Source organism: Mustela erminea, chromosome 16 (genome assembly GCF_009829155.1).
Source record: "Mustela erminea isolate mMusErm1 chromosome 16, mMusErm1.Pri, whole genome shotgun sequence".
NCBI lineage: Eukaryota > Metazoa > Chordata > Mammalia > Carnivora > Mustelidae > Mustela > Mustela erminea.
Window position 1 is genome coordinate 54,550,914 of NC_045629.1, and position 12,026 is coordinate 54,562,939.

The 12,026-nt window shown below is 36.6% G+C and overlaps 1 protein-coding gene across 4 annotated transcripts in view; it reads right to left on the minus strand.

The window, feature by feature from the left end:
• Positions 1–12,026, minus strand: part of ANGPT1 (angiopoietin 1) — a 249,404-nt gene that overhangs the window by 24,719 nt on the left and 212,659 nt on the right. For all 4 annotated transcript variants that reach the window (XM_032315588.1, XM_032315587.1, XM_032315589.1 and 1 more), the window contains exon 7: positions 8,318–8,484. In XM_032315588.1, coding sequence (XP_032171479.1) covers positions 8,318–8,484 — 167 coding nt within the window. The remainder of the gene's footprint in view (positions 1–8,317; positions 8,485–12,026) is intronic.

The window sequence follows — 12,026 nt, forward strand, 5'->3', positions numbered from 1 at the left end:
CATCCAAGATGAGTTCTATGAAATCAAGGTTTACTGTCACCTAGTGGCAGCTATCAAAATTGTAGGCAGAGAAACTAGTTCTCGGAGCCCACAGACTACACAGCATCCTTTTCCAAGATCAGTTGGCCGGCCTAGGGAACAAGGTTTATTGTCTATTTTATTAATATTTTATTTAATTTGACTGACATCATACAATACAGAAATTCTTGCATATCATTTTCAGGTAAATAAAAAAAAAAGAAGAGATTGGAGTTGAATAGATCAGGGAGATAAATCTCATAACCAACAATCCAAAAAACTAAAGGACTCAACAAAAATCATAGTCTAGATAAAGTAATATAATTACCATATTGGAGAAATTATTTGAAAATACAAATAAAACCACTTAAAACCTTGAGTTTGCAATCCAGGCTAAAAATTCAAGAGGGTAGAAACTGCCAAGGGATTCCTTATATATATATTTTTTCTACCTTGATCAGTCCAAAACTGCTATAAAAAATAACTTTCCTCTTAGTATTTCAGCACATCTGCTACTGGTTCTATCCAGGACTATACAGCCCAGAGGATCACAGGAATGAAAAACATTTCACTGAAAAGAATAAAATAAGTTCTGCAATACCTACAAAAATGCAAGGCTTAAATTTATGTGGGAGACTCAAGAGAATTCTTTTCAATCTACACTAATTTGCTTTGTCCTTGAAATGCATACATAACATGGGAGTACTTCAATGATTGAGAATACAAATAAAAAAAGGTTTTGGAATTGGAAAGAGTTAATCCTTATTTTCTCATTTTGCTTCTGAGGACCTGAGATGGAAAAGTGAAGTAACCTGTCCAAGGTCATTCAGCAAATAACTACAGATCCAAGTCTAGAATTCATGGCTCTTGATTCCCAATACAAGGTTTTACCCATTATATCAAACTCTTTCCCAATAAAGATGTTGGCCAAATGTATATTTTGTTAACTTTCGGAGAAGTATTTATTTAATATTATTTAAATATTTAGATATTTAATGGCTAAGAAGATATTTCTTGGCTAAGTTATTTTCAACTTTTTTTTAAAATGTGATTCAAACATTCCATTCATGTCTTCATGTGGAATCTCTTCAGAACAAGGCTTTAACAAAGCCACAATCAGTTCTACCCTGAAGGTATCATTCCTCTCCAACAAATAATATAGAGATAATAAAATATGAAGAGTATTTCCAAATTGTGTATCAATATTGTGGTAAGATTATAATGATAAGATGTACATTGTAAATATTTAAAGGTTACAATTCACAGTTTACTGATAGAGATTTTCTTGTTGGTTCAGAGGGACTACCTTTAAGCTTATCATTATACTATGTGTGATAAAGGATTTCCTAATCTAGCTAATACCTTGAAAATAAAGGAATTAACTTTAGGGAACAAAGTATAACCAAGAATAGAAAAAAATTAACATGAAAAAGGGGAAAAAAAGAAAAAAATAACATGAAAAACCCCTATTTAATAAAACATGTTCATTCAATAAACTATGCCTTTCTAATAAGGCTGAAAATTTTTTATATATATTTTTTCTTTTTTCTCCTTTAAAGTAGTGCAACTAAATTTTATCCAATCTTTCTTTTAGCTATAATAATACAATACAACATTTTTTAAACTATGCTCTAAAAATGTCTTAGGTGTTAGCAATGAAAAGTCCAAAGAGATATTGTAGTAGGTCCCCACAACCACTTCAACCAAAATAGATAAGATGTATGGGTTTTATACATTGATATTTTGCAAGAATTTTCTTTATAAAATTACATGTTCCATTGCAAAAACAAAAACAAAACCTTAAGTGAATTAAATTTAGCCCAACCAATAATGGGACAACGTGATTCTTTGTGCCTTTGGATGCGATAAAATGGCAAGTACAATACCATTTATACAGCATTCTTGTCAAAAAGATTTAATGTCAATCTCATCGGGAAAGAATAGTAAGATAGTTTGAGAAGGGACATTTTTGAGGAAAACTGACCTGGATTGTTTAAAAATATTTATGGTAGTTATGTGGTAGACTATTTTAGATAAAAGGTGACTAAAGAGATCACAGATATAATGAGTGAACCTGGACTGTGTCCTGAAGCCAAATTAATAAACAGACCAAAATACCAGTCAGTAAAAGCCTTCTGGGACAATGGGGCTTAGATTTCAATATAGAAATATAGGGCGCCTGGGTGGCTCAGTGGGTTAAGCCACTGCCTTCGGCTCAGGTCATGATCTCAGGGTCCTGGGATCGAGTCCCGCTGCTCTCTGCTCACTGGGGAGCCTGCTTCCTCCTCTCTCTCTGCCTGCCTCTCTGCCTACTTGTGATCTCTCTCTGTCAAATAAATAAATAAAATCTTTAAAAAAAAAAGAAAGAAATATAATTAAAATGTTTTATTGAAACCAGTAAAAAATTTCTTGGGTGTGATGAAAATTGAATTAAAAATACATAAATACTTTTCATAGGTTCATGGTATTTAAATTTGTCCAATACAAAGTATATTTACATACATTTTCTGATTGGATCCTTGTAACTAAATGGTGAGGATGATAGAAGAGAGGGCATTATTTTCTCTTAAAGATGAGAAAATTGAGTTATAAAAGTAATAGGTGATTTACCCAAGGTATAGCTAGATTGTGCTACTGTCAACTTGTTTAATCTGGGAACTGTGTTCCCCAAAATTTCCTTCCTTGCATGGTTCCAAGTTAGAGTAATTCAAAAGAGGACTTTGTGTGAGATCCGGAAGGTGGAAGTGAAGCAGTATCCCAACTCAGACTATCAGTGGACATGGCAAAATTGCCTGGCAGTTCTCAGCTTCTCCTATTTCTCCCTGCATCCAGTTTGCCTTTGCATGCTGTCAGTGGCTTCAGACCCACCAGATGCTTCAAGGGTAACATAGCTACACAGAAATAACATCTTTCCTTAGGTCCCCCACTTTGTGGTCCTCCTCTGATGTCTGGACATGCTTGGTTTCTTGGATTTCCCTGCAAGCTACAACTGGTCTACTGCCATGTTGGGTTTCAAGCATTTATGCTACTGAACTTTTTTTGATTTCCCACCTTCACCTTCCAGACCTTTACTTCCCCAACTCAGCTCACAGTTATGTAAGGTGTAGTTTGTATAACAAATCTCCTATTTTCATAATGCTGATCATGGTTCTGTTTTTCTGAACACTGATACAACCAACTTGGTTTTATGGATTTTGAAGACACATTTTACTATTTAATAGCTTCCACATCTTCAGATTCCTATTCCAAAGCGCTTTCCAGTATTTCATAGCATCTCCCCAAACTCACAATTAATCTGTTTTTTTTAAGCATTTATTGTGGTGGTGGTTGTGGTTGTGTATCTGCATTTTAACTCTGAGTATCGGGACCAAAAAGTTTTCATAGAAGTAATAGGTCACTGTAAGCCCTAAACTGATGTTCCCAGGAGAGTGATACTTCCTCTTACCAAAGTATTTATTAGAGAGATCAAAATTTAATCACTTATCAAAGAAACAAAGGGGCATAAAATAAAAAGGAATATATACATAAAGGTAATTCTATTCTAGAAAATAATTTTTGAACTAAAAGGAACTTTTACAAATTATTTATAGGACAGAAAATTGAGAACGAGAGATACGATAATGCCCATGGACATTCAAATTATTAAAGACAGGATCAGAAGAAACAAATTTTATCTGTTAGAATATGTGCTTTGAATATACTTAATTCTAGGAAGTAAATTCTGGATTTCCCTTTATTGAGGGATGGTCAAATGATGGGCAGTCATGAGATCAAAGTTCAAATAACTTCTACTCATATTAGTACCTGTGGCCTTGTACCATGCCTGTTTTCTCATATGAAAACAAGGTATCTGGTGCATTCATGTGCTCACTGAATATTAGGTATTAACTGTTACTTAATATTTTGGCTAACTTAGGTATATATATTGAGTTTTGATTAAAAATGGTTCATAAACTTGAGAAGCTTAGTAGTAGAAGAAAAGGGCGACACACACAGTTATTTAATAAATACTTACTAATGACTTATAATAGAATGTGGATACTGGATAATTATCCACGGACTGCTGTGGACCTCTGGGGAGCACAAAACATCCAAACTGGCCTGACAGTGAGGGTGATGCATTTCTCTGGGAAATCAGTATATGGAGATTTATAGGGGAGGGCTCTCAGGATCAACCCCATGACAGAATGAGGAAAGCAGTACCGAACAGAGAGAGATGGGTTCACACACAGTTACAGTAAAGACCTCAGCTAATCCCATGTGGAATTCTGGAGCTGGGATGGCCCTTCAGAATTGTCCCAAATTGGGGCAAGGGGTCCATTATACACTCCTATCTTTGACTAGTCACTGGATACAATGTGTCTGCAAGAAGGAAGAATGACTTTGGGTGATGTGACTTTCCTCAGCCACAGCAGTGCTCAGGCAGGGGACCCCAGTTACAAGCTGTAAAACAGCAATATTTCCAGAAGGTGAGAGAATGAGGGCTGTTGTTCTGAAGGGAGACACACCACACATCACAACTCATACCATAATATGTACTGAGAAAAACTTCTTGGAATAAAGGACAGTCTTAAAGATTTAGAAGTTGTATCCAAAGTTGAGTTTCTGTGTGGGGTATAGATATAATAAAGATACAGAAGGTTTAGAGAAATTGCAAGTAGTTTTTAGAACACAATAATGAGGGGGTATTTGGTTAGATGAGGTTGTGGGAAAGTTTATTAGTGATAGCGGAACACAAAGGTAGAGTCAGATCATAAAGACTTTTAAGTGACAGACTTTAATCTATGGTGTTTTGTTTTGTTTTAAAGAAAGGGTGATTTGGGGAGGGGGGCCAGAGGGAGAGGGAGAGAGAGAGAATCTTAAGCAAGCTCCACACCCACATGGGGCTCAATTTCATCAACCTGAGATCATCACCTGAGCCAAAATCAAGACTGGATGTTTAACTGACTGAGCAACCAAGTCACTCCAACCTATAGATAGTTGAACATTGTTGAAATAGATGAGTAAGAGTGGAGAGCAAAATCAGATTATCTTTTAGAAAAACCATCCCAACAACAGTGTGGATGATATATTTGAGAGCATCAAGATTGGAGTCAGGAAAGCTATACAATAGTTTGGGTGTTAGATGATGAGGACCTGAAAAATACTACCTCTCTAGAAGAAATATTTAATAATTTCACATTAATTGCGTGTTATCTTACATGATGTGTTTATCATGACACTCCCACATTATTTTTTTTTCTTATTTGTATTCTCCTGGGTTCCATAGATTTTATTTTCTATCTGAGAAAATCATTTGGGGTTTCCTTAGAGGATAAAAAGAAAATATGTATATCCTATGTACATTTGTAAGCTTATCTATCTATTCAACAACACTTACTTTTATCAATATGTGTCCAGAGCATGAGAAAGATTTTTTAAAATTAGATTTATATATTATGACCACAGCTATAATAAGGGTTTCCAAAATAAAATTTCTGTTAAGACAGAATACTTAACAACAACAACAACAAAAAAAACTCAAAAAACCATCTGAATTTAATTTGGAAGAGGAAAAAATACAGAAAATTGAAAAATATAAAACAAAACCTAAAACCTAACATGAATTCCATAGCTCTGCTTTTAGTTGAAATTTACTTGAATCTGAGCAGGTGAGATGACCAAAACCACAGTTTCTTTATATTCAAAATGTGTCTGGTGATAACTACCTCAAAAATTCATTGTGAAGACTGAATGCCTAATGTGTTAAAAACCACTTCATAAATTATAAGACACTATACAAATGCTAGTACTTATCCTTTTAATGAATTATCACAATGAGACATTCCTTTTTCATTCAGAAGGAAGAGAAATAAGTGGGGGAAAATCAGTGGCAAAGCTGGACATCTAACTCAGGCCATGCTTAGTGTTCCCGGCTTGAGTGAGTGATGATACAGGTGGGGAGGGAAGTCACAAGGGTATACTCCCTTTTCAAGCTTCTGTTTCCTTTTCTTTGAAAGAGTGAATAAGACTGTTTTACAGTGTGCTTATTTTCAGTAAGTTCTCACCAGAACAGGCATTATGTTTTAATGAGTTCTAATTTCCCATTTGATGCCAACATGAATCTTATACTTAATTGCATGAAGAGGTGATGATTACAGACCTATTTTCTGCTGGGTCCTGGCAAGACAGAGCGCCAGAGCCACCAACTTTATTACAGCAGCATTACAGAGGAAGAACCACACCAAACTAGGTAGGAGTCAAACATTCCCGATTTAAGTCCTTCTCCTTCCTTGGGAAAAATGTTGCCTATTTCTGGACCTCAGCTTTCTTTTCTTGACAACCCAGAGGATTGGAATTAAAAGCATTAAGTGCCTTCTGGATTTATAACCCTGACTCATCTGCATCAGATGATTGAAGTTCAGAATCATACAGTGAAGGAACAGGAAATGCTCAGTGTGGGTAGGGGGGTGTTCTAAGAGGAAGTAAGTGCTCCTTCCTCACACAGATGCCAGAATGATATTCATCCATGCACCCTGAAGCCTACTTTGGACTCTGACCATCTTCCTAAACCTGCCCTTGCACTCTTTGTCTTAATACCACCCAAGCCTCACAAAAACATGTGTGCAGGTGTACACATACACACACAGACACACACATCTATCTACCTACTAAGAACTGAGAGACATTTTGGAAAAGAACCAGGGCAAATTCTTCAGAAGCCTAGAAAAAGACTAATTATTTGCTAGTCCTATTGTCAGGCTGTCTAACATTAGCCAAGTTTCATACAGTTTTAAGTTTCAGGTCAAAACATTTACATAAGAGTACCCCTGATGTTTTACAGTGGTTTCTCTTGTTCTAAAACTACCCAAATATTGACCTCCTTGGAAACACTTCTTCTTACACTCCATTGCATTTTATAAATGTCTCTTCTTTGGTTTCTTGCGTTGCCATTAAGTACACCCTCATTACCCTCCCATGAGATGATGAAAACTCTTTAGATCCATTTCTCATCCCTCTGTTGTGGTGACATCACCACTGTTTGTTAAGAATATGATTCTTATGTCTCCAAGGATCCAATCCCATGCATAATCCATTAAATGAGACGTGTTCATGAAAAGAGTTGTAGATTCAAAAGCTACAAGAATAGTATGTCTCAAAAAGATATAAGCATCAAAAACAGGTTAGCTACAAGATGGCCACACAGATTGGAGAAGGAGCAGAAGCTTTGGCTGCTGTCACTGCATTTTGCTTGAAGCTCTGTACCGACCCTTTAATCTACACAATCATGTTTGCAAGGCTGATGTAGAGTAGCTACAATCATTAGAGTTAGAAATAATTGTAACATTAATTTACTGATTATGAAACTCAGTCACACACAATTATTAAGGACCTGCTATGGGCCAAGTATTGCATTAATGGATAGTGATACAAAAGTAATGGAAATATATTCCGTGTTCTAAAAGGAATGCTAGCCAGCTATTTAGTGACCTAGTTAGTTACAAAGCTGGACTGTGAGGTCTGGGAGACTAGAGATCTCATCACCCACTGCAAAATTAGCAGTGCCTAGTAGGGTTCCTGGAACACAGAAGTAACACAGTAAGGGCTTGGAGAATGAATTTACCATACCACATTACTTGCTTAGCCATTTTTAAATTGTTTTTTTCCCAGTGTAAAAACTTGTCATTGAAAAAAAATATCATAGATGTTAATAGCAAAGTGTATAGTTTGTTTGCACATCTACAATGATGTATCATGCATGTTCATGCTATTATTTGAATTTATTTTTGCCTTCACATTATTTGCCAAAAAATTCTAAATTACGTTCCACCTTATCTTTTATGTAAGTCATATAAAAACATAACATTTTACCTCTCCTTCATCACTTTCAAAATAATGTGAAAAAATAATAATTTAAGAAAGGCAAATAAAGTGTCAGTAGAAATTCTTCTGATAGAAAGGGGTGCTTATTTCAAGCCACTGAGTTTGAGTCAGTTCTCTGTCAACAATTCTGTACATATAAATTCACAGCACCAATCTCATCACAGTGACAATAAGAGCTACAACAACAATCATATTGTGCTGGACTCAATTCCTCACCCTCTAGAAGCTGAGCCAACATCAAAACAACCCATCTGTGAAAACTGAAATTAACGCTTTTAAGAAGTCTGAGTTTTCTGTATCACTACCATAGGCCTAGACAACCTAATTTTCATCTTGAAGCATGATTTGTATCATTTCTGTCTTTCACACTTTTCCACTGTAACTGGTAGGTGGTGAAGTCCAAGGGAGTTGAGCCGTGTACGAAAGGAGGACTTACCTGTAGTTCTGCTTTTCGTTTCCTATGTGGAATCTGTCGTATTGTGAATAGGCTCGGTTTCCTTCCCAGTCCATTAACTCAATTCTTAGTGTGTACTGTCTCTGACTGGTTATGGCAAAAATAAACTCGTTCCCCAGCCAATATTCACCAGAGGGATTTCCAAAGCCCTACAAAAGGAGATAGAGATATGGTTGTTACCTCTTATCAGGTTCAGTATTAACTACATTGTAAAAAATAACACAACCTTCTTTAACAGTAAAGACCATTTTTCACACTTTTTTCCAATTACTGACTCAATACTTTTCTGCTATGTTTCCCTCCACTGGGCCCTGTGAATTCTTATTACAGTAAAAGGCTGATAATCAAATTTGTATAGGTAAGATGATTTCAGATTAAATGAATCTGGTTAAGAAGTTTGACCAGTAAACACTTCTCAGTCACAGCTTGCTTTTGAAAATGTTTCTAAAACACTAGTTAGTGGAATATTTTGAACATCACTTAAATGTTTTCAATGAATATTATCAGGGTATTACCAGATAAGTTATTTAACAAATATTATTATTGTTTCTTTTGTTGCTATTATTATTCAGGAGTCAAATTATGCTTATATAATAACAAACATATATTACTAGACCCTTGACTTTTCTAGCTTTAATATTTTCATTTTTAATTATTAATAAGCAAACCTGTAAACCCAGGACTAGAGTCATTTAAATGCTTTACTGGCATGAATTTGGGTTTTGAGGCAGAACGTTGACACGTAAGAGCTAGTGAGTGGACCTCCCTGGCTGCTTGGCCCCTGCCTCTTAATACGGCTTTTATTCTCCACAGGGGAATCCCAATCATGGTTCTGAAGTGTTCAAAAACTGTTTCTTTGTGGGGGAAAGAAGTGGTCCCCAAAGAAAAGCCAATTCTTAATGGTTATGTTAGTAGCAGGAAAACTAGGAACCTAGGAAACTGCTGGCATTCTAGATGTGGGTATTCAGTTTCTGAATCCCCAAAAGGAGTCCTTGGTAATGCCTGAAATTGAATATAATTCTTGAACTACATGTTTGTCTTATCGACCAAACCATGAGCTCCTTGAGAAGAGAAGGTGTGCTGTATTTGTGACTAGTGGACTGCTGGCATATGCTGGGTACTCCGTACGCTTCACTGACATGTGAAGGAAGAAAGGAAAGAAGGGAGGGAGTGAAGGACGAAGGGAGGAAGAAAATACTACAGCACTTTATAGCGACATTCGGAGAAGTAACCTTAAAACACAATTCTTGTTATAAGTAATTTGGCTGAGTCTCAGGGAGGTGTTTTAAAGTGCCCACAGAGTCATAATCACTGGACCTCTGGGTGGGGAAAAAAAAAAAATCTGGCTCCACACTGAATCAAGATATTTGAAGAACCAGTCCCACTGCCTGCAAACAAGCTCCCTGTTTGTCCCTGTATGCATTAATATTTGGAAGGAACACCTCCAGCATCCCAGGAAATATTTAGACATTTCAGAAAGAAACTGATTCTGTTAACTGAGGTATTCATTTAAAAAGGTTTTACTTTATCCATTCTAAGAAGTAAGAGGGTAGTACTAAGATAACCATAGCACTTCTCCTTTTCTCAATACAGATGAGAGAATTTGGAAACTGTGTTTCTTTTTTTTTAATTTAAAGTACATCAACTTTATATAATTATAACTACAGTAGAAGTATTCTTTTAAAAATTATTTTATTTTAGAGAGAAGGGGAGGGGCAGAGGGCAATGGAGAGAATCTCAAGCAAATTCCATGATCATCAAGGAGCCTAAATTCCATGATCACCATGGAGCCCATGATCAGCAGGACTCTGGGATCAAGACCTGAGCCAAAACCAAGAGTCAGACACTTAACTGACTGAGCACCCAGGCACCCCTACAGCCAAAGAATTCTTAACCGCTCTCCCCTTTAAAAAACCTAACACATAAGTCAGTGTTCTCCACTCCTTCTTCAAAATATATTGATGCCCAGAGTAAACTAAATGCATTAAATACATTTGTATATTACTGTCTCTGCCAACTGAGTTATTAAATGTCCACTGTGTTGGGTCCCCAAACTGTTTACATCAGTTTTGTTACTGTAATGATAAGTCTCACAGTTTTATGTAAATAAGTTCAGTATTAGTGGGGACAAATCATTTGTTTTGTTCTGTTTTGTTTTTGATGAAACTTAAACATTAGGCCTGCTCAATAAAAGCAAATCACTAAAAAATGGTTTTGAATTATGTTTGTTTCAACAACTCTAAAAGACTGGAAAAGTAATAAAACATAAGAGGATTTTAACTTGCATTGCTTCTGTGTGTCTTACTTGCTCCGTTAAAAAACAAGAAAGAAAGAAACCAGAAAGTAGGAGTTTGATGCATTTAATTATGGGAAATTTCTAAGAAAGAACCACTGACCCAGAATTCTAGGCTTTGGCCCTACATTTTAAAAAATGGGCAAATGAAGATATAATTGTATACTTAAAATGAAATGCATTAGTATATGTAAGCACACTTTTAAAGTTTTCCCCCTGGGATACCTGGGTGGCTCAGTCAGTTAAGCATCTGCCTTTGGTTCAGGTCATGATCCCAAGGTCCTGGGATCAAGTATCACACCAGGCTCCCTGCTCACCTGGGAGTCTGTTTCTCCCTCTGCCTGCTGCTCCCCCTGCTTGTACTCTCTTTCTCTCTCTCTCTGCCAAATAAACAAAATCTTAAAAAACTAAAGTTATTCCCCAATTTAACTTAGTTTTTAATTAACTCAAACCCCTCATCCAGACTGTACTGGGTATATGCTCCCCTGAAGTCCATCTACTTGTAGCTCAGAACAAAGATATGGGGCCCATAGAAGTCAGTGTTCCAGAGTTCCCTTGCTTCTCTATTCCTAAGATGCACAAGTCATACTTTGCCAAAGTTCCACAGTGGCAGCGAATATTAGAGCAATTTAGGATGTGCTAAGAATCTTACACATTTTCGTGATAGCGGTGCTACATACCAAAAAGAAGAGTGAAGCTTACCTTCTCCAGTGAATAAGCAAAACAGAAAGTTACAGGGCACTGAAATTCAAAAAATTAGTACATTCTCAGTTGCAGCAGCCACTGGGAAGAAAAAGAGAACTGCTGGGATTTTCTTTGCATTTTCTTCTCAGCTCAGACGTGTTAAAACTTTCCCTCTAGCCACTGGAGGATTCCCTCTTGTGTGCAGTTAGATGGGATTCAGCAGTTCTCCTAAATGTGACTAAGGAAGCTGGGGATGATGAAGTGTTAAGTTTTAGGCCACATTATTTCCGTGCTGCTGAAAGCTCTGCATGGGTAAAACCGTCCAGCTTCCCCAGGGAAAAGGGCAGTGATCTCTAGTGAGCATCAGAAACGTACAAACACTAATGTCATTCCTATGAGAGCCTCTATCCCCAGCGTGGCATGCAGGCTTCTACCTCCCCCTACGTGGAGATTACCATCCCTTCTTAAGCAGTTTCTTTTTCCTGAGTGAAAAAAGAGGAAGACACAACTGAAAAGAGAGCAACAAAATTTGATTTTAGAAATAAAAATTCTATTTCCTGCACCTTCCCAAAAAAACTGTCTAAACTTGCTCTATTATGGGAACAAAATGCGTGGCTATGATGAATCGAAATGGCTGTTAGAGAGATAGGGTAGAGGAAGCTTTCTAAAAGCTAAGTGCAGCCACGCAGAACCAACTGTTTCATCATAGACATG